This window comes from Drosophila simulans, chromosome 2L, assembly GCF_016746395.2.
Source record: "Drosophila simulans strain w501 chromosome 2L, Prin_Dsim_3.1, whole genome shotgun sequence".
In the NCBI taxonomy this organism is placed as follows: domain Eukaryota; kingdom Metazoa; phylum Arthropoda; class Insecta; order Diptera; family Drosophilidae; genus Drosophila; species Drosophila simulans.
Window position 1 is genome coordinate 9,510,738 of NC_052520.2, and position 21,834 is coordinate 9,532,571.

At 45.3% G+C, this 21,834-nt stretch overlaps 3 protein-coding genes across 3 annotated transcripts; 2 read left to right on the forward strand and 1 right to left on the reverse strand.

Moving 5' to 3' along the window:
- Window positions 1–4,898: 4,898 nt before the first annotated feature.
- Window positions 4,899–6,909, reverse strand: LOC6731650 (juvenile hormone esterase). Its single transcript, XM_002078754.4, has 4 exons — window positions 5,987–6,909; window positions 5,717–5,930; window positions 5,202–5,655; window positions 4,899–5,148 (listed from the first exon to the last, which is right to left on the reverse strand). Exons 1-4 carry the CDS (start codon window positions 6,872–6,874, stop codon window positions 4,962–4,964), a joined length of 1,743 nt encoding a protein of 580 aa, XP_002078790.2. The 5' UTR covers window positions 6,875–6,909; the 3' UTR covers window positions 4,899–4,961.
- A 7,162-nt stretch (window positions 6,910–14,071) lies between these two features.
- On the forward strand, window positions 14,072–18,417 carry LOC6731651 (transcription factor glial cells missing 2). Its single transcript, XM_016179865.3, has 4 exons — window positions 14,072–14,648; window positions 16,321–17,065; window positions 17,128–17,218; window positions 17,278–18,417. Exons 1-4 carry the CDS (start codon window positions 14,638–14,640, stop codon window positions 18,246–18,248), a joined length of 1,818 nt encoding a protein of 605 aa, XP_016024333.1. The 5' UTR covers window positions 14,072–14,637; the 3' UTR covers window positions 18,249–18,417.
- Window positions 18,418–19,027: 610 nt separating this feature from the next.
- Window positions 19,028–21,664, forward strand: LOC6731652 (thioredoxin-2). Its single transcript, XM_002078756.4, has 3 exons — window positions 19,028–19,215; window positions 20,931–21,077; window positions 21,135–21,664. Exons 1-3 carry the CDS (start codon window positions 19,192–19,194, stop codon window positions 21,282–21,284), a joined length of 321 nt encoding a protein of 106 aa, XP_002078792.1. The 5' UTR covers window positions 19,028–19,191; the 3' UTR covers window positions 21,285–21,664.
- The last annotated feature ends 170 nt before the right edge of the window (window positions 21,665–21,834 follow it).

Here is a 21,834-nt window from a genome sequence, read left to right on the forward strand (position 1 = left end):
TTAAAATTAATTGTCTTCCCCTTTTCCACGTTTTAGTTTCGTTTGTGGGGTCCGTGATTCACAACTTGATTATTCGATAACCAAAGTGCCGGGGTCACATATGAACCGGCTATACAACGAGTGCCCCATTGTCCCGCTGTCTATCTCAGGCTACTCCAAGTTCCAAGCTGCCTTGTGTGTGGTCGCCGGTTGAGTGTCTTTTGTTGTTCGCTCGGATATATCGTTGTCGCTTTTGTTTGAAGGCCCGGCGACCAAAACGACATCGGCAAAAAGGAGTGAGCTATCATAATTATGCATGTTTTGGACCTTTGTGGTTAATAGACATGTTTACGGACGGCTCGGAGGACCACCGAGCTCGATTAATGATAATCAAAGTCAATAATCGCCCCCTTTGCTCTTTGATATGTGTAGCGCATAACTACCCGCAAATCAATCGACTGCAACACACCCACTTTCGATTGAGATTGCAATCTTTTGCACCCAATTCGAGGGCCATAAAAAGCGCAACCACCCACAAGTGGGCGAAACCACGCAAATAGTCGCAATACTCATTACAAGCGCGTTAAGTGCCATTTTCCCCCGACTCTCGCCCTTTGCAAATATTTGTTTGCAGTTTTCCGATACGCGACTCCTGTCGTTCCTGCCCCTAATCCTATTCCTATTTCCCGTGCCTTCGTTGTCAGATGTGATTATTAATGTGCTTTAAATAATGAGAACGAAACAACATCCGACTGGCACCCTCAACAACCGAACGAAATCAGTGCGCCCTCCAACGTATGCTAGTTGTCACAAGGGTGCGACGCTTTCCAGGACTCTGAGCGCAGGACTCGAGTGCCAGAAGGACCAACTAATGAGTGTAAACAACGGATGGATGCCGGAAAAAATACAGCAAACAAACTGCCACAAACTGTTTGATTTGTCGCTCAGGACTAATGAAACCAAACATTAGCGAGCCCAGGACAAACGCCCCTTCCTCTAATCTACCCCTCCCGTTCACCAGTGAAAGATAGCTCGGAGGATTTGGTCCTGAACTCGGGGGTTGCCTCTGCGGATTGTTGCAATTTTTTTTGCTGTCCATGAAAGGGATGTTGCGAGAGTGTGCACTGAAGAAAAATATTTAATGCACTAAATTGAAAATCATTTCTGAATTTTAAATCAAAATATCACATGTATAACAAAAAGATAAAAATATAACAATTTAGTACATATTTATTTTGTTGCATGCATGTAAATAAATATCCTTAAAAGCCTTCAGTTTTGCTCTCAGTGCAGAGTACCGACTGTTTGTCCTGGCAATGGGTTCCTGTAAGTTGATTACGTGGTTGACGTTGACACTGAACTACAATATGAGGGCACGGAATGCGGCTGCATCCTACTTCTCCTCTGGCTGCTTCTGCAGCAGCTGTCTTCACGTGAACTGCAGTCGAGGCGATGGGACACTCAACTCTTCATCACCTTGCGTCACCTTAAACTAGTGGGGAATATAAAACAAAGAGCTACGTGATCGCACTGGCTAATGCTCCTCATCGGTAGCCACCTGGGGGTGTGGACTACTAAATATACATTTATAAACAGAGCGCCAGACTCAGGGGTCAAGCAGAGCAACTGTATCCGAACTGGGAGCTGGAGTCGAAGTAACCGGTGCCGAACTCGTGGGAAACTCTCTCGAGTGGCATGCGGGTGTGGTTTTCCTTCTGCGAGTGTGTTTTGGCCACAATTAATGAAATTGTATTCTATGCCACAATTTCGTGTGATTAATAGTCCGGCGTTTGAGCTTGGAGTCTGGGAAATGGAAATGGAAATGCCCCAATGGGCCCCCGGCGCATCTTGATGCACTTGTTCTAATGAGCTCCACTGGACAGGTATGTTATTGAGCAATTAGTTAAACGATCCACTAAATCGTTGACAGTCAGCTGGGATTCCTTAACATCAATCAGAGCTGCAACTTTTACAATTTGTCATCGATTTGTTGGTTCTACCAACCAGTAGAATTTCTGACATGCTCATTAAAGTTTATCGGAGTGTTTTCAGGAAAAGCAGCCGAGTAGAGAAGAATAAAACAAATAACTCGAGGGCCGAGGAATGCGAGGGCTTCCAAGGCTCATAAAACTTCAGAACTCCACGTAAAGGTACTTGAGGCAGGGTCTGGCTGACTGACCTTCCATTAAGCAATCCACCCCTCTGTCAGTTAGTCAATAAGCGAGACACCGTGCAACACGATCCATCATCACAAGTCGAAAGCTGCACAGAACTATTATTGAAACCCGATGCCGCGATGACAACAGATATACTCGCAGATATTTGACATCCGAAAGATGCGATGCTGATGGGGGAGACTAACTGACTGACTGACAGATCATCGGTACTAGCCCTCAGCATGGGATCATGAAATGGCAGACGCAGCTTGCGATCGGCACGCGACTTTTCCAAGCTGCCACTTCAAATGGTTTCCAATAAGCAGCGCCGCAGGACCAAGGCTGTTATTAAAAAAAAACCCAGGCAGGATACTCCAATCTAGCCCACCTCCAGTTGCTAATGGCTTTCTCGCCAGCTTATCAGCATATTTTCATCAGCGACTGATGGATCGCCCACACGCCGCACGCAATTGTCTGTTAAATGTTTTTCACTCGTCATAATTTCCATTTTCCATTTCCCTACGGCTATGCTAATAATTCGAGGGAAAGTCGGTGAATGCGGTACTGACTGCCATGGCCCATAAACTCGGATAATTCCAGCACACGCCACATGACCCGAGTCTTCTTATCAGAAGCTCCTGGTGGTAATTACCCATGTGGGTGATTTTAAGTGGTGACTGTTTTCGGGCACATGCCAATGCAGATTTTGGTAGTAAGTCTTCGGTTGTTTCTAATTTATAAATAAGTTAAATATATTGATAGTACCTAGCCCAATTCTACCTTCTCCACTTCCCATGGATCTCCCCACAGCCACTGGACCATGAAAATATGTCAATGCCTCCATCTCCAACTCCATCGGCTGAACTTAACCCAATAAATGCCTGGCATAGTTTTCGGTCCAGCACAGGCTGCCAAGTGAGTCATAAATTGTGGAGTGCAAGGCACATTATCCATTGCTGGATAAAAAACAAAACTAAAAAAGTGGAGGGCCAAGGAGTCAGTTGCACATAGGTGGACACTTTCCGGCTGCAATAGTTGTAGTTGCAGTTGTGGCTGTTGAAGTTGCAACTTCAGCTGCTGCTGATGCTGTCGTTGTTGTTGTTATTTATGAGTTTTGTGATGTTTGTGCAAATTTTTCTATGTAAGAGAGGACAGCGCTGGAGCCTTGCGACCGAATCGCCTTTGTTTTGGCCAACTCGCGCCGTTTCGAACTGTGTCTCTGGCTTATCGCGCGTCAATTGCCAGACAACTTCATTGCCAACTTTGGCCGCAGCTCGGCGAGATTCCTGCGCACTGATGTTGACAGCAGGAGTTCCAAGCACGCGTCTTGGGCATTGGGATGTGGCGAATAACCACAAGGAAGGTGTTAGCTCTTGCGGTTCCATGGGAGTCCGCCGCTTTGCCTGGCAATCTAATTACATTTTGTGGGCAAGCAAGCAAGCGCAGCGCAAAACTCAACTGCTCGCTGAGCGATTTCCATCAGTCAATAAAACCTGGCCGCCAAACACCAGGCCAACAATTCCTCGAGAGGATGGTGGAGTCGCAGCAGGAAACGCAGACACCTCATGGGACCTGGAACCATCTGATATGATTTGGACCCTGCGGGGCTTTGGGATTGCCAATGCAGCGCTCTCACAACTTTATTTGCGCTTTGGCAGTTCGCGGAAATCGAAATCTTCGGCGACGCTTGGCCTCTTGTCCAAAATATTTCGCTGGAAATTGGAATGCCATAGTCCATCGGAAACCCACTCCGCCTCAAACTTTCCTCCTCTCTTATTCTTTTTTTTTACTTTTGGTTTTTTCTTGCATCTAACAAATTATGGCACACAGACAGCATATGCTCCCATTGCCGATCTCGATTGCTGATCTCTTTCTGGCTCCGCTGACAAGCGAAACAATTAAAACTAAAGTGGAAACGATCAAAATGAGCAACCCCGACATGCATTGATCTATAGCCGGCGATACCGCACCGCATTCGGTTGCCTTGCAATTTGCATAAATTAATATATTACAATTTTCCAACTGGTGGCACCCCCGCAGGACCTTTTCGGGTGGCGTGACTCATGATGGACTTTTCAATTGCCAATTGGAAGGATGAGTGGATAGATGGATGGATGGTTGGATAGATGGATGGATGGATGGGTGGTTGGATCGGGAGCGTCATGTGTTGGCCACTATGCTAATGAGCGGAGGGCAGGACACGAGCCACTCGAATTGGACGACTCCGGTTTTTGACATTGTCATGCTCTGGAGCGTAACCAAACTCCGATAAGAGCAATAAAAACGAAAATACATTGGTGAGCGACCCACTAACAGCAAAGTGGATGAGGCTACAACATCACAGATGTGCGGTGGCAGCAAGTCAGGCTTTTGAGGCGATGGTCTGCACTGCGAGAAATTATTGAGGCAAATGTCATATATCATATAGAAAACCATATGTTAATAAGGAACCCATCTCTTTAAGGAATAAACATTTATAGTTCATCAGGCTGCACAGCATGAACATATGATAAACTTTTTTCTGCCTGAAATTTTTCTCAGTGTCGAAGCATAGCACGCGATCACCGACAACCCATAATGCACGACACGTAGAGCTGTTATCGGGTGCCGACTGTCGTATAATATATGCACCCACACAGCGATGACACGAAGACCCAAAACAAATTTCAGGAGGGGAAGACCATCAAATTGGAGAGTTGAAAATATGCCAATTGGCGTGTCACTTGGCAACTGTGCAACAGCAAAAAAAACAAAGTGAAGCAATTTAAATAAATATGCCTAGTGGCCTGTATTTGATAAGTACAGTTGTGCTCAAAGCATCGTCCTTTAAACATCCTTCGTCTGACGTCGCCAGTTGAGGGGAAATAGTCGTTTCCAGATCTCGTAGTTCTCGGCGTTCAGATTCTCCTCAAGAGTTATGTGCTTTCCAATGTCAAGATAGTAGCGCTTTTTAAAGCTGAAAGGTCGCCAGCGTATATCCCTCAGAGCCAAATCGGTGGGTTTATTGGGATCGCTATAAAAACACATATTAAGTTGATTATTTAACCACAAATATTTCGGTATTACCCCTTGTAAGCGAAGGCTGAGAACATGCGGACCATAATATCAACCATGCGAAATTCATCATCATCTTCCGTAAACATGCGACTTATCGAGGGTTCCACAAACAGATACATCAGATCATCGTGGTGGACGACACCATAGGGTGCATCTTCTGGGTAATAGATGTGACTCCTTGCACCCTGATACGAGAATCGATAGTAGTAGACCTTCGTAGACCTGGCTGCCAGATGGACAAAGCGATGGATTCCGAAACCGGTCAAGGCATCCGAGTAGAGATTAGATAAAGCCTCCAGCGAACGATTCGCATCGATGAGTTTCTCCGGGAAGTAGTGGTTCCTCAGCTCCTGACTTATGTTACATGCTCGGGAATCACTAGTGTTGTACATGAAGAACACGGGAGCCAAGGACTCAAAGTTTTCATTAAGAGCACTCAGCAGAGTTGGACTTTGGAGGATGGCTAGGGATATATATATAACTTGTTACCTATTTTATTAGCCGTTAGGTTTGCTACTACTTACATAAAGCTGGGCCCACAAACTCATCCTTAGTCATTCCCGTAATGATGGGTACCTTCATGAAATCATCGTTTTGGTAACTTCTTATAGGTTCCTCAACTAGGAAGCGTTCCTGTCCAAAGTCTGGCTCAATAACAGGCTTCCACAATATCAAGGGATTGTTTCTGTCAAACTCAAACATTTTCGGCAAGGTGTTCGCGAATTCCAGGTAGTGTTTCTATAAATTAAATATATTTACAAATGGTTAGGATAACTGCTTTCTTCTTTTCTAACCCCTTTAAGGCAATCCATCATTTCGGTAACGTTCTCCGTGTGACAGTGGAGCAAGGTGGCCTGCTTGGTGGCCACATCCATTTGGTGATCCGGTAGTGACCACTGACCTGTTACTGCTCCGCTCATTACGATGGCTTTATGAAAGAGACCCCTTGACATGGGTGAAACCATGTGCAGAGTTACTGCCATCGCTCCAGCTCCGTAACCCAAAAGAGTGATAGAGGTAGGATCTCCTCCGAAGCGAGAGATGTGCAGCTTGACCCACCGAAGGAGCTGCACCTGGTCCTTGAGTCCCATATTGCCCGGTGCTTCCCTTGTTCCTGTGGCCAGAAATCCGAGCGATCCCAGGCGATAATTGAAGGTGACCAGCACCAGCCGACGATTCATGAAGTACTGAGGACCGGCGAAGTTCTTACTCTGACCGGAAAGAGAGTAAAAGCCACCAGGATGGATGAATACGATCACGGGTCTTCTAACATTCGGTTGCGACTCGTTGGGCAGCTCCTTGGTGTATATATTAACGCGGAGGCAATCCTCGCTCACATCTCCACTAACAAGTCCCAGCTGTGGGCACTTGGGACCATCGAAGGTGGCATCCAGTGTATCAAACCACTGCTCCACAGGTTCTGGTGGCTGGAAACGAAGCCGATCCACTGGTGGTTTTGCATAGGGAATTCCACGAAAGGCATAGAAATTGCGACCTGACTGCGAGGGAAGAATAGTTCCACGAATCTTGCCCAACGCTGTGGTGATGACCAGATCCGACAGCTCCTTGTTGCTTCCAATGGGATCATCCTCATCCGGAATAGCCTTGCTGAGATCTTCATCGCTGTTTTGGCCAGAAGCAAGACCACAAAGGAGCAGAACGAATCCGCAAAGACGCCACATTCTGGCAAGCTCCACGCGATACTGTGGAGGCTGGAGCATCAGATCCAGGCTTTTATAGCCGCCGTTCTGACTGGGATTATGTCACATAAAGTGCAGAAATTGATGCGATTCCACTGCGCCACTGACATTGGGCGTCGGTTGTTCGCGATCTCTTCCCATATCCAATCGCCAACTGGGTTTGTTGCTAGCGGCAATCCATAAATTACCCACCGCCGACCACTTCCCACACACACCCATCTCAGCATAATCCCGACGGCCCACGCCAGTATCTCCTGGATCGGTTATTGGCCCGCTCCAATTTTCCCACGTGAACTTGTTTGCGTGCTTGCGGCTTATTAGATTAGGTGTGCGCCGGAACACCCTGCTAACCCCGACTTAACCTCGGCGACCTATCCCAAAAATTTGAGCCGAAAAGCGATCCTTAAATGCCCGCTAATGGCGTTTAATGGTGAGCACAAAAGGTGCGCAAGTCATAAACTTTGGCGAGGGCACATCCCTCGGCCAGGAAAAGAAACCCCTGAGATATCGGCGAGAGCCCGAAACTGATGAAGTGTGTGAAGAGATCCATTGTGCCCGTCTTCCTTTCGATCCGCTCGCTTCCTTTCTTCCGATCCTTCACTCTCCTTTCTGTACTGTGTGTTTTCTAGATCGGACAAAGGCGTGCTAATTGGATTTATATTGGTCTCTTGAAGGGAAAGGGAACTGGTAGCTGCTTCTGGCCAAGGGTATCTGCCCCGGGGCAGTGTGAAAATGCTTTGTTTTCCACTCTTTGACGAAGTAATCCAATAAATATGCTACGATCTTCAATGGGAACCGAATACTTCAGAGGGAAGGTATTACAATTTGATTAAAGGAAACTTTTAAGGGTTTCTATCAAGAACACTTTTAGCTCATCAGGGTTTAAGATATTTCACAATAAATATCTATAAGTATGGTATATCAAAATATGAAAGAACAGTGTACTTCAATTTTATATATATATATATTTTAGATATTCTTTTCTATATTGGAATAATGAGAGAGATTTCTTAAAATATAATTATCACATAGAAGTGCATCTTACTTTGTGCTTAACTTAAATTCTTTTTCTGTTGACTATATATTTTAATAAAATATCATTTTGACCGCAGGGGCTCAACACTCTCAAAGACCACAAGTTACTCAGGTTGGAAACTGAAAATTGATGGCTCTACCAATTTGCAGCTGAAGAGGATTCCCTCTGGCTCTGCTCACGTAGAGGTGACATCTCCTCGGCTCCTTGGGTGTTGTTTGGTGATTCTGTGGTCGTCGTCATCGTGCCTCGCATTACCTGGTAATTGTAACGTCAGCCAAGGCACGGGCCCGGCAGGTGGCAGCCAAGACGGACGCCTCCGACGGCCTGACGCTAATGACACCAAACACCGACGACGATGATGTCTTGCGATGCGCCACAGGATGCGTCTGGCCATGGACCAGGTTCGGTGGCTTCCTCGGGCGGAGATGTGTGAGATGTGGCGTTTCGAGGTGTGAAGTGTGCAATTGCCCACGGGCCTTGCATCTCCTGCGGAGTTCTTCAGACGACCCGTGGTGATTTTGTGGGATTTTCCTTATAAAAATGTTAGAATCTTAATTTCCACTCTGATTTAATTACCAGACATTTAGCGAAGTGAGTTGTGTGTGGGCTTTCGTTTATGGTACCTGGAAAACTAGAGAGCCGAGATAGCAATCAATATGGAAAACTGCGATGGCAATCAGCAAGGAATTCGATAGATGATATTGGCAAGCATGACTGTCAAAAGGTATAATTTATTAGCCCGAAATTAGCATCGAATTCTGTTTTGGGGAGTGGTTCTATTCAACGGCCCAACCCTCACCTCCCCTCCGGAAAATGTCCTTTGACTAATGAAACGTTTGCCATGGTTGCAGTTGCATTTTTCGAGTGTCCTGCTGACGAGGTCGTTCTGGGCCAAATGATTCGAGTTATTTATGGGCCACAAAATCGCGGTGGTTGCTGCTCCCTTCATTGTTTTGTTGTTTTGGTTGTTTACCTACCGTTTTTGGGCCTAGAAATTCCACATAAAAATTTCCAAATATTTCGCCATGCATTTTGAGTGTCCTATTCGACTATTATTATTATTTGCCTGGTGTGTCCGCTGCTAATTTGAATGCGATAATACGCCCGCGATTCTGTTGTTAATTAGTGGGATTTGTTTAGGTGGTTTTTATGATTCCGATGGAGCCTCCGCTTCGGGCACGCGACAAAGTTGAAATGGCAAATGCGGGAAGGGAAAAGGAATAAAGTGCATCAAATCGTGTGTTAGTAATGGTTTGGCCAAAGAGACAATGGTCTACATGGAAAACATACATATATGCGATTTTATTATTCAAAAAAGGTGTATAAAGTCTGTAGGTACTTTTCTTTTTCGTGTTAGTAATAGGCCTAATTTAATTTAAATATGTTACAAATCTCATATATAGGCAAGCTAATATACACATATTTATATTTTTTAAGCATGATAAAATGTAATATTTAATTTGAAATATTTTTGGTGTTTTTCCCAGTATCTTGTTTGCACACCTATAACAATATCCCCGAACAATACAATTTAAATAACCATTAGGTAGCACTGCCTGCCAAAACAGCTGCTCCGACTGATGAGCTGATTGACTGACTGACGGTCCGATATCAATCACTCCCCTGAATGCCGAATCCCAAAATCCGCATATGCAAAAAGAGGCGCATGGAAATAATCGGCGCGACATAAACAGCAATCGAGGGAAACGGTAAAAACTGTCAAAGGCAATTGTCAGTGGCTTTGTTTGGACTTTAGGGGCAAATCCCAGCCGCTAGAATGATCGATCATCACGGGGAGGGATCAATGCATCAATCTCGTCGAGTGGGCCGGCTTGGATGGCCAAATGATCGTGGGAGTTTCTCGTTTTGTTGTATCTTCTAGTTTGCACCTTTCGAGGCTCGCGCTGAACTCCAAAACAGAATGCTGAGCACGTGCTGGCGTCGGAGACCCAGTGCCCGCAAGGCATTTAAATCTCCAAGTGTCGTCTAGTCGGAGCAACTGAAGCGGCAGAGGAAAACGGGGAAAATGATGAAGTAAAGGAGCGAAGGACCAGCATAACTCGGGGCCACAAGAAGTGCAGCTGTTGGACTGGCGGCTTGCCGCAGTCTTAGCCACTTCCTCTTCGTGGTCTGCTTGAAAAGTGCCGAGTGTGGAGTGGGGCCAACTGAAGTTAACCCGTGCCATCGCCATCGCCATCGCCATCCTCATCCTTATTCCGATTCCCATTCTCATTCCATCTACGTGCCCTGCATCCACACGCCCATAATTTCCGAAACCAAATTAATTGTTGTTATTATTTACTTTGGTTCGTTCTGGGCCGCTTCGTTCTGTTAGCCGTACCACCTGTTATCCAGTTACACTAATTGAATATCAATATTCTGATTCCGCCGACTGAACGCAGCACTTTTCATTTCTATAATCCCCCATTGATGGCCTGATAAGTTTGGCTCAATCTGAAGCTCAATCGCAAGCTCAAGTCCATGTCATAATCATAATCATAATCGTAATCATAATCGTAATTAACTTAAACGGTTATGCGCACCGTTCACTTTGTGGCGTCTCCGATCCCCGTTTGCCGATCTCCGATCCTCAATCTCGTCCAGCTGCTCTTGAGGCAGGTCAAGTCGTGCGTGCCGCTGTCGTCTGGTTTTTGGGTCTGGGATCGGGAATCTGGGATCTAGACGGGATGGGTTGGCATTCGTTTGGGATGACTTGATTACAGCCACATGCGGGATGTTGGTCAGAGATTTTTCACATCGCAATTGTAGGCCATCTGCTGCGTCCACGTTCTCGGTTGCTGAACGAAAGCGAAATCAGCAATCCAGTTAAGCTGGCTTGGCCATCTAGCCACCCAGTTAGTCTTCGCTTATCTTATCGCGTTATCAGAGACACAGAAGCACTGGCTTTTAATTAATGCGCTTTAGATAAGAAGTTTGGTCAAGACGAAAGGAAGGGCAAAAAGCTGATCTTTGGAATATCTGATAAATTTCATTGGTAAAGGAGCCGATTGACAAAGATAGTTTTACTATCTTACTTCCTATATTTGCTATCTTTGAATCATCTTATAAAAAAGAGTAACTGCAAAATTGTAATCTATGGCACCTTTTAATATCTTTAGGCTTAAGTTGCAAACAGCGTGACTTTTACTATTCCAATTGCTTTTTTCAAGATTGCCTTATACATTTTATAAGGATTAATTTATAAATCAACAATATCAACACACACTTTTGGAACAGAAGAACCGCCAAGGGGCCGGAGGCATCTAACTGCACTTGGATACACCCCAATTGTGTATCCACGAATTCCATCTTCGATTCCCCATTATGAGGGTCGAGTTCCTTGACATACCACTACGGTACTGTATGGGCCGTCCCCCAATCAAGCTGCTCATGAGCAAAGCACATTAGGCCCGGAATGGGATCCCGCCCCAAGCTCATTATGCAAACAATAAGTTGGAGGGAGTCGGTGGACGACGATGTCGGGAGCCAAGTGCGCCGGGTTGATTACGCCGCGAATGTGCCGAATTTTCAACAGTCCATTTAGCTGATTAAAGTGTAGGACAGCGCAACTGCGGCAGCGATGCGATTTCGGGTAATTTGGGTGATGAGGAAATGGCAGGGTCTTTAAGCACCTCCGGTGCGAAAATTACAGTTCGCGATCTGCGTAATATTGCCACCTTACCTGCCATATATTGGACCACTATCTGTACTCGCTACTTTTGATATCTTGTTCTGTTTTTTGTGGCCCAAACCATGGGTTTTTGTGGCTTTTTGATTGTTCTGTTAGGCGAAAGAAGTCATAAAATTAAATTTATGGTTCATAATTTTACGATCAAAAGTAATTCGCCCGGGAAGATGGCCTGTCTTGGGGCCATCGAAGCAATCCACCCTTGTAATTGGGTTCTAATCGAGCTCATTTATGAGACCACGACTCCTCCAAGAGGGCCATTAGCATTGGCCTAACACGTCGAGGGCTCCACAGACATTTGTCAAAATTTCCGAGAAACTTTAAAAATCAATTCCTCTTGTTCACGTTATTGTTGCTGTTGTGCTGGTTTTTGTGGGTGATTTGAGTGGATATCAATCAGTCAATAGGCAAAACATTAATCCGATGAGCTTTGCTCTAGGCTCTGGGTCTCTGACTTCGTCTATTAGCGGACCGCCCAGCGTGACGGCCAATTAATTGCGTAAATGGAAAAATTGCCTTCGGTCTTTGTCTTTGCTGGGTGCCACAAAGTCACACTTCACTGTGGTCCGAGATTCGGCTACAGTCGAAGAAACAATTTGGTGGAATGTGTCAACAATCAAGTATCTGTGCAGTCCGCCATAGGGGTCATTAATATCTACGGATGTCTAGAAGATTTTTCTTAAAAAGCACTAAAGCTTTTCCCAGAGCTGTTTCCAATATAATATATTTCAGAAAATATAGAAAAAATGTTAACATAAACATCAAACATTTTTCTTGGTGCAGTACAGCAAATTAATTATGAATATTTTTGGGTCGAAAGCTTGAAAATCCATTACACCAGTTTTTATTTATTTTAACAGATCGATGATTAATTTGATGCGCCAAAAACGAAATTATGGAAATATTTTGGAACACAATGGCGTGGATGCCCCAATGACAGGCCCTTCTTGGAACAGCTGGAGCTTGGCGCTCTCGGAGCACGCGCTCATTAGAGATCGGTCCGATCCCAGCGTGACTCTGGATCTATGACTTCGAGGTGGGACCACACCGGGTGTCTGTGTGCCTACATTAAACTATCCATGCTTATAAAATAATGTTAAGCAATTAATTGCGAAAACCCCAAGCAGCTGCAAGACAGAAAACCGAACGATAAGCCGGATCGAGATAGATACTGGGGTAAACTGTTTAGCTAGTTGTGAAGTTGTGCATTTTCTACCACTTTCTGGTTGGTTCGTATATGGTAAATGTATTTGTCACCCGTATCATTTGCTGTGGAGCGTTAAAGCGACAACAGCAGCAGCGGCAGCAGCAGCAGCCATTTCCAGGCCATCCGCGTAGTTACGCGTCTCCAGGCCCAATCCCGTATATATCTGGCCAGAGTTGCAGGGGCCCAATCCCCTCCTGCCCCTTTTTAATTACGGGTCACAGTGGATGAGCAGGGGCAGCAACAGTTGCCACTGGTCGGTCGCTGCCACTTTTGTTACCATTTACATTTCCTGTCAACGGCATTTTCAATTTTCACTTTAACGCCTATTTGCTCCTCCATTTCTTTTCCTCTCCCTGTTAAATTGCTCTTCTTGGTCTGTTAATTGTGAGTGTGTGCTACCAAGTGGACGCATAAATTGTATTTTATTTTTTGTGCCCTGTAACTTTGGCCCAAATGGCGATGCGGGCTGATCAGGTGAAAACAAAAGACGCAGCAAGCATTAGGCCCAGCCATGCCCCCGCCTCCCCAAAAAGTTCACCCTCTGGCTGATCTGGCCCTGATATTGTTGCCACTTGTGTATTCTCATGTTGTGGCTTTAAGAAAAATAATTTATTTGGCCAATAACCAGAGGAAAGTTGGTGTTTTTGGGGGAAGAACATACAAAGTTATCATTATAAATGTTTTAGTAAATGTTTACTAATGAAAACAAATTCAAAACTATATTTATTTCATAGTTAATATTGATTCCCATTTCAACTGTATTGCAGTTCCTTTCTAAGGCGAAACAGTACAAATATTTATACATACAAGTGACTAAAAATAAAAATGCAATCACGTTCAGTTATCGGAATGTTTAATGTACAATACGTATTAAGCGGCATAGATCGGCATTACCCAGTCCATTAATCATCCCCCTAATCTGGCGAACATTCCAAACGATAAACCCCTGAATATCTATGCTCTGCCAAAGGTTTCCACTGCTTTTTGTTGGCATATCCTTAAACAGAACAATGGGGACTGATAAGCGGCATAATAAGTAATTAAATTTCTGTGATGCTTATCGAGTATGTAGCCCCCGCCACAGAAATTCCTCCATCTCCATCGCCGGAACTTCAAAATCTCTCTCTCGAAAGAGAGGAAGCCTATGTGTGCGTGTTTATCCGACCAATCGGAGGCGAGAACAGACGACTGGAACTGGAAGCAACTGAGACTGCCTGGAAGGCAATGTATCTGACGGATACGTTTTACCACTCTGCCAGCTGCGTGGAGTTTTTTGGCAAATTATGCGGGTGGCTCGTCGCTGTATCGTCGCTTTCCCCGCTTTCCCGCTCCTCCGCCCACTTTTGGGTATTTTGTTGGTTTTTGTAGGTGGAGCCAGAGCCATAATACCATTCCTTTGTTGACAAAACTTGGCACTACTACTCGCTCGCTGAAGTTTGTTTTTGTCTGCTGCTGCCGCTGCTGCTCTTTTGTTTTTCGTATCTGCCAGATACGCGCGCACATCCCGCCCTGCAGGTTGTATTCGAGGTCCAGCGAAAAGGTCGTCATTCTCACGGTTGTTTCCCATCGTCGGCGTCGCGTGCGCAATTCAGTTCAATCCAATCCGTTCCGAGGAGCTTCAACTAGCGACGGCTATCCGCGAGATACAAGTGCCCAGTACAAGTGTCGCCTAATTGGATTACAATGCTCAAGTGTTGCCTGTTCGCAGGGCTTTCGAATCGCGGAAAACTTATTTAAGAGCGTTTGAAGTTTTATTGGATATTTTTAATTATACCACCTAATACTTGGATTAAAGAAGCTGCTTCAATTGGAATATGGTTGTTATGTAAGTTGTAAATAGTCCCTTTTTCGGAGATTTTCAAATGGAAATTATAATTTTGATTGCCATTTATTGTCTAACCAACAAATAAATCATATACTTTGTCATAAGTTTGTTTAAATTCGAAGAGGCATATTGAACAAGAATTTAAAACTAGCACAAATTTAGGAAGAATATAAGTTTTTATGGTTATAATGGTTATTATTGAAATAGGTTTCACTGAGTTTCTAAAATGTCCTGCATGGAACCCAAAGGAATATGGATTTAAAATTAATTTTCTCGCATTACTCAAGGCATAGAGCTACCGAAGAATTAAAAAGCCCTCAGTACAAATGTTTCAAATTATTGCTAATCTGAACTGTGCCGACACGCGTTAAACCCAAGCATCTGCGTAAGTGTTGAGCTTCCAAACACCTCAGATCAATCTGGGATGAAGAATGGGCCACAAATCAAACGCTAAAGTGGCAGCGGGGGAGGTCAGGGAAAATGTAAATGATTTCAAACGCTTTATTATCACGCTGAGCGCGTTCCACAGCTTAGTTAATGGCACTCCGCTCCAGTCCAATCCGCTCCAAAGAGCCGCGGGGTGTGCCTCGTATTTTGGATGTTGGATTTCGGAAGGGGGATCTCGAATCTCGAGAAACCGGCGGACCACACGCAGTCGTAGGCGGAGCGGCGCTCGAGTGAAAGGGTCAAAGAGCCGATGATGATGAGATGCCCCCGGCCCCTTCGATTTATAGAGACATATTTTCTAGGTGACAAACTTATTATGAGCCCTGGACAGAGGAGGCCCAAAAATACAGATCTCGAACGAAGTGAGACGCTATCAGCATCAGATAAGCCCGACTAACGAGCGCCCCGAAGTGTCGAGCAGTCAATTTACGGACCCAAAACAAAGCGAGCCACTAACCACGAACAGGTTCAATCGGGGGAACCCAAAGACCACCAGGCGATCCGTAGCACAGGTATTTGGTGTGTGGCTCTTGGTGCTAGAGGCCGTGCAACCTGCTGACTTCCAAGTACACATAAAAACACTCAGGTGACCGAGGCGGATCGATCCATCGGCTCGAAGTCGATGGAAGACAAATTTATTGCTAATTGCAGAGCGAGTCTCTAATAACTCCCACACATGGAGAATCTCGGCTGAGGCCCTCCATCGAGTCTAGCGATTCCCAGCTGACTCACGATCGGAGTGTCGGTTTAATATGCATCTCCGCCTCCTCAACTGGCGCTCGAATTACGATTCTGGCCAGCTTGGATTACCTGCTGCACAAGATTTGGGGCTAACGGTACCAGCCCTCTAAACTGGGCCTAAATAACCATGCGTTTCATGAGGCCCATAAACCTGGCAAACGTTTCATTTGATTGGCTTGGTTTGGGTTGGGATGGCCCCCTACGAAACAGTTTAGGGCGCAATTAAGATAGGATTTCAATTCCTTAAACGATGCTTAGGCTTTAGTGATAAAGTCGCAGTTAAATGGATCACTTAAAGTTTTTACTCGATGTAAAGAGTTTTAATGTAAATAAATCCAATTTAAAAGTTAATGCTGTGACTCACAGTTTTGCCTTAACTTAGATTCCAAAAGGGCAGTGCTGTGGCTACTATAACTAATATAAAAATCTTAAAAGTTTTCTTAACTATGAATATAAAATGGAACTTATACGCAATCCTCTACAGAAATGGCTACAGCTTCAAGACGCAGCCACTTCTCACACAGCAGCCCGATCATTCTCAGCTTACCCAGTTTGTCCAGCCCCAAAGTCAGGGTCCGCATCCGGTGCATCCGGGTCCAAGTCCTGGTCAGCAGCAGGCGGGTGGCTCCATGACCATGCCGTCGTCGTCGGCGGGCAAGGGAAAACGGGAGTGGGACATCAACGATGCCATTGTGCCACATGTGCCGGACCAGGAATTCGACGAGTTCAACGAGTGGAGCGACGGGCATGTGAGGCACATCTATTCCCTGCACAACGAGGAGGCCAAGAAGCACATTTCCGGCTGGGCCATGCGCAACACGAACAACCACAACGTGAACATTCTGAAGAAGAGCTGCCTGGGCGTCCTGGTCTGCTCCCAGCACTGCACCCTACCCAACGGATCCAAGATCAACCTCCGCCCAGCCATTTGCGACAAGGCCCGGAGGAAGCAGGAGGGCAAGGCGTGTCCCAATAAAAGTTGTCGAGGCGGTAGACTAGAGATTAAACCGTGCCGCGGTCACTGCGGCTATCCGGTCACCCACTTCTGGCGGCACTCCGGCAATGCCATCTTTTTTCAGGCCAAGGGAGTGCATGATCACCTGCGTCCGGATCCGAAGAACTCCAGTGTTTCCAAGAGGGCATTTGGTCGTGTGCCGCTGGGTGGAAAGTCCGCCAATGGATCGGTCGCCAAGAAGTCGGTCATTGCGGGTCTGGTCAAGCAGGCGAAGGTGAGCTTAGATAGACATTCATTCACCCGGGATGTACTTTACCAATTCTTTTCTGACAACAGCAACAACACAGTTTGATCAGCAAGGTCCTTAAGCGTCCTGCTGTCAGCAATCCTCTGGCTCACACCGCATTGGATATATATCAGTACAATGGTAGGTCTATAAAACAAGAATATTTTAAGATTCCTTTTACAATTTGTATCCCCCATCAGCGTGTGGCAAGTGCGCCGGTTATAGCCACTGCACTTGCAGCTACCTGGATGATAGCACCACGGCGAGGAGCCACCAGTTGTCACAATCCTCGAACTACGGCACCAACTCTTGGCCGCTAAGTGGATCCGAGTCATCGGCTCCCTGCGAGACGGCAGCCAATGTGTTCACGGTCAACCACCAGCACATCACCTACAACTATCCCATCTACCACGCAACTCCAGCGGCGGCCACCGCGGCACCTAGTAAATCTCCCAGTTTGCCGTACACCTGCAGCATTTCGGAACTGGCCGCATACCAGCAATCCTCCAGCGGAAACAGCTTCGCGATGGGTGTTCCCGTGCACGGACACACCCAATGCCAAGCAGTAGCCTATGATTCCAGCCCGCAACTGGCCACTCCGGAGCCGGAGTTCATCAACTACTCGCAGATCAAGCATTTGGGTGGTGGCGTCGGTCAGGAGGAGATCAGCTGCAAGGCCGAACCGGGACCCACCATAAAGTACAATGCCACCGTGGAGACGCAGCCGTATGTGGAGGACAACTACGATTACTACTATAGTCCCAAGGCGGAGTACGAAATGCAACAGCACCACCACCAGCAGCAGAACCACCAACAGTTCGGTGGAAATCAGACAGCGGGACATCACTACTACGAGAGCAGTAGTGGCTATAATGGGGTCAGCTATTTCGACACCGGAACTACTACGGCACCAGGGAATACTGCAACCGGAAATGGCCTGGAAGCCGGATACGGCGGCTACTACGATCACTACACCAGCTATGAGCAACAAATGGCGGTAGCAGGTGGATTTGCCACTGCCGCAGGATCCACTGCGCCGGCAGTGGCCGCGCCACCTGGCCACCCACCGCCTCCACCACCACCGCCCACGTTGACCTACCACCATCACCACCACCACCACTTGCACCACCCAGCAGCAGCTACAGGCCTGGCCCCATCGGTCACCCATTGAAAAGTACTTAACCAATCCGGACACCGGAGGATTACTCATAGTCGATAGCTAAGCATAGTAAAATAGTGTTTAAAATAGTGGTGAAATCTTAATTTCCATCTGTACGTGTAGTGTTAAACGGTTTACCAATTGTTTTTCTCGGCAAATAAATTATGAAAAGTGTTGATTTGTAAAAGTAAATGTATTTAATTTAACTGCGAAAATAGAACTTCTTTTTGCGACCAATTCAAATATATCCAATTTTCAGCGGTCACGATGGTGCGGTTCTTAAAATCAGAGATAGATGTCGCGCTGTGTAAAAATTTTGGTACCACCAATGTAAAATACTCACTAACGATAACCGTAGTACTTTTAGGGCGCATTTAATGATCTGTAGTTTAAAATCGATAGATAATAATATGTATTTTAATACGAATGATGCTTTATAATTGGCAGAAACATTTAAAGAAAAACTCATTAGATGTCAATAATCAAACTATTTACGGCATACTTGGCTAACTGCTTTTAAAAGCCCCCTACCGGTAAGAAACTGAACTACTGCAAAGTTGCCTTACGATAAACTCACAATAACATTACCAGACTAAAGTGAAGAGTACTACAAGCTTAAACCAGATGTAACAGATTTTTTTGTAGGTCCTTACCGTCGCTATCTTCAGCAAGAAAATTTAACATTTTAAGTAATGGCATAGTGGCCAGCAAAACCTATCGCATAGATGTGCCAATCGATCTATCGATTTAAAATTCACCTTCACCAAACGCCACACACACATATGCTAAAAGAGAGTAGCATCAGAAGCGTGAGCGTGAGAAAAAATCTATAAAAGCAACTGCGACGCGCTCATTTTGGTAAAAAATTTAGCTGTGCTGCAAAGAGCTGCCCGAGTGGTAATTAAGTAACTTTTCTACATTTCTACCGGTTCCGTCTCCACATCTCCCAACCAACATGGTGTACCAGGTGAAAGATAAGGTGAGTCACTTCAACCGGATCTATGGACCCACCACATCCGTCATCTATTGGGTAACTCGATAGCGCTACCCTTTGACCCCTCAGTTCCAGTTACACGCGTTTTTTTTTTTCGCTCCGGACTTTGAAAATATGGCATTGGAAGCGGCATTCCAATTACCCACTCACTTTGAATGATTGGATTCGGTACGCTTTTCGCCATACGCTCGCCCGCGAATAGAAGGAACTCACGTTCGGTCTAGACGAGCGAGAAAGCGGATAGCGGACGAGAAAGTTCGAATAGCAGCACAGCGAAATGATAATGATATCATCCAACCCGTGGACCGCAAAACGAGTCTCAACGGAAACCGAATTTTGAAATTGAAATATTCCGGGCCGAGCTAATCGGACATAGTGCCAAGATATACGTACTATAGAATCCACATATGTATGTACGGATGTGTGTGCGACTGGCATGAGTTTGCAATTCATTATCGTGGTCGAGGCCTGGTTTTTTTGGTTAGAAATATTCGAATAGTTGCTAAAGCACAGGGTGTGCTCTCCACACAAAAGTTGCGCGCCATGCAAGTCGATCCAAAGCCAAGAAAATGACGCCAGTGCGCGGGGTGAAGAACCGGTTCCATTTCATGAATAAAATGTTACGTCAGGAAATATGGGGAAGTAAATACGTAAAAGCATTCCTTCTTAATTTATTTCACAATATTAGTTTATTTATATATGTATATAGTTTGATATATACCGCAAACCACACCACAATGAGCTCAAAAAACAAAAAGTGCTTAAGGAATCCACATAAACATCATCGCATTTCTTCATACTGAATAAGACAATATTACAACATAATTTAACTACTGATTTTAGTTGTTTATGTTTACTCAGATATTGTTTTGCAAAATGAGTCAGCCATACATGTTTTGAGTCACCTTCAAATTGAATAGTCGCCAATAGTCATCGAGTACCATCACCATCTCCAGATTAATCATCCCATGTCATTTGTATCTGCAATGGAAATGATCTCAGCCTGATTTAAATCTGCAATAGGGAAGATCAAGTGGTTTTGTGAAAGCAAAAATAGCGTGTATAAAGTTAAATTTCTTAGGCATACACTTATGCAAATTCCTCCAAAGCGGTTGCCCATTCCAATTGAAATCGTCAATTTCATTAGAGCTCTGTGCTTGCATGTGTTCTGCGATTGGCATCGCCAGCAATTAATTAAAGGTCATTGGGAAAACGTGTCACGGGCAGAGAAATGGGTGGACGAAAGGGGCTGGAACTGCCCACGACCGCCACACCTTTCGGCATACATATAATTTGGAAATTCTTTAAATATTGATTTGCTGCCCAGTGGGTGCAATACAGAAACTGAAATGAAATTGACCCGATTTCACAAGTTTATGAAGCACACATACATATTGAACCCGTTAATCGACGATTATTGGGGCTGATTACAGCTTGGCAACTTTGGGGATGTCTGACAACGTTGTGTTAGCAGAGAACAGCCTTATCGCGCGAGATAATAGTGGGGCCTCCCCAACAACATGTACATTTACAATAGCACCGGATCAATGATCCACAATCCGAAATCATAAAGTTTGAAAACATGACCACCACCTGCCAAAGGGAAAAATACGAAACATGTCTCTGGAGTGGGAAATTATTAGCGCTAATGTATAATAATATCACTCAGAGATAGTACTAATTAACATTTTTATTTGCAGGCTGATCTCGATGGACAGCTGACCAAGGCATCCGGCAAGCTGGTGGTGCTGGACTTCTTCGCCACTTGGTGCGGACCCTGCAAGATGATCTCGCCCAAACTGGCTGAGCTCTCCACGCAGTACGCCGACAACGTCGTCGTCCTGAAGGTAAGCCCTTTGTTAAACACTTAATGGAAATCCTTACTAAATGCGCTTCTCCTACAGGTCGATGTGGACGAGTGCGAAGACATTGCAATGGAATACAACATCTCCAGCATGCCCACCTTCGTGTTCCTCAAGAACGGCGTCAAGGTCGAAGAGTTCGCCGGAGCCAACGCCAAGCGCCTGGAGGATGTCATCAAGGCCAACATCTAAGTGGGCAGCGCATAGACGTCTGGCCGTCCCCCTAATCCACCTATGAGTTCTCTTCATAACATTTAGTTAATTAATTAATTCCATAAGTGCAGGGTTTTGCTCCATTCCGCCTGCTCCGCCTTGTCCAGAATCCCTTAGAGCTGCAGTGCAGTTCGCAAGGTGAAGGTCAGCAGTGGCAGCAGCTGGAACAGCAACAAACGTGAGAAACTAAGTGGCTTTTAATCGTAAACTTTGCTTTGTTAACAAAATCAATAAATCACACAAAGATTGTTCATTTTTGTATGAAAAACAACATTAAAAAACGCAATTGTAGCCAGTTGTCCAAGAGAATACGCTAAACAATAAATGTATTACACACTCGCCGTTTGTAACCGATCAAATTGTTTCGCAAAATTCTGAAGGGTGAGGTGGGATCTAGGAATTGCAAATAAAGTTGTGAAATGGAAGCCAAGTCAAATATCAGTAGCCAACAAGCAGACAAACCTCATTACGGTTAAGTAATAACGATTAAAACCGAGTAACTGCCGATTAGATAAGATACGGCAACAAA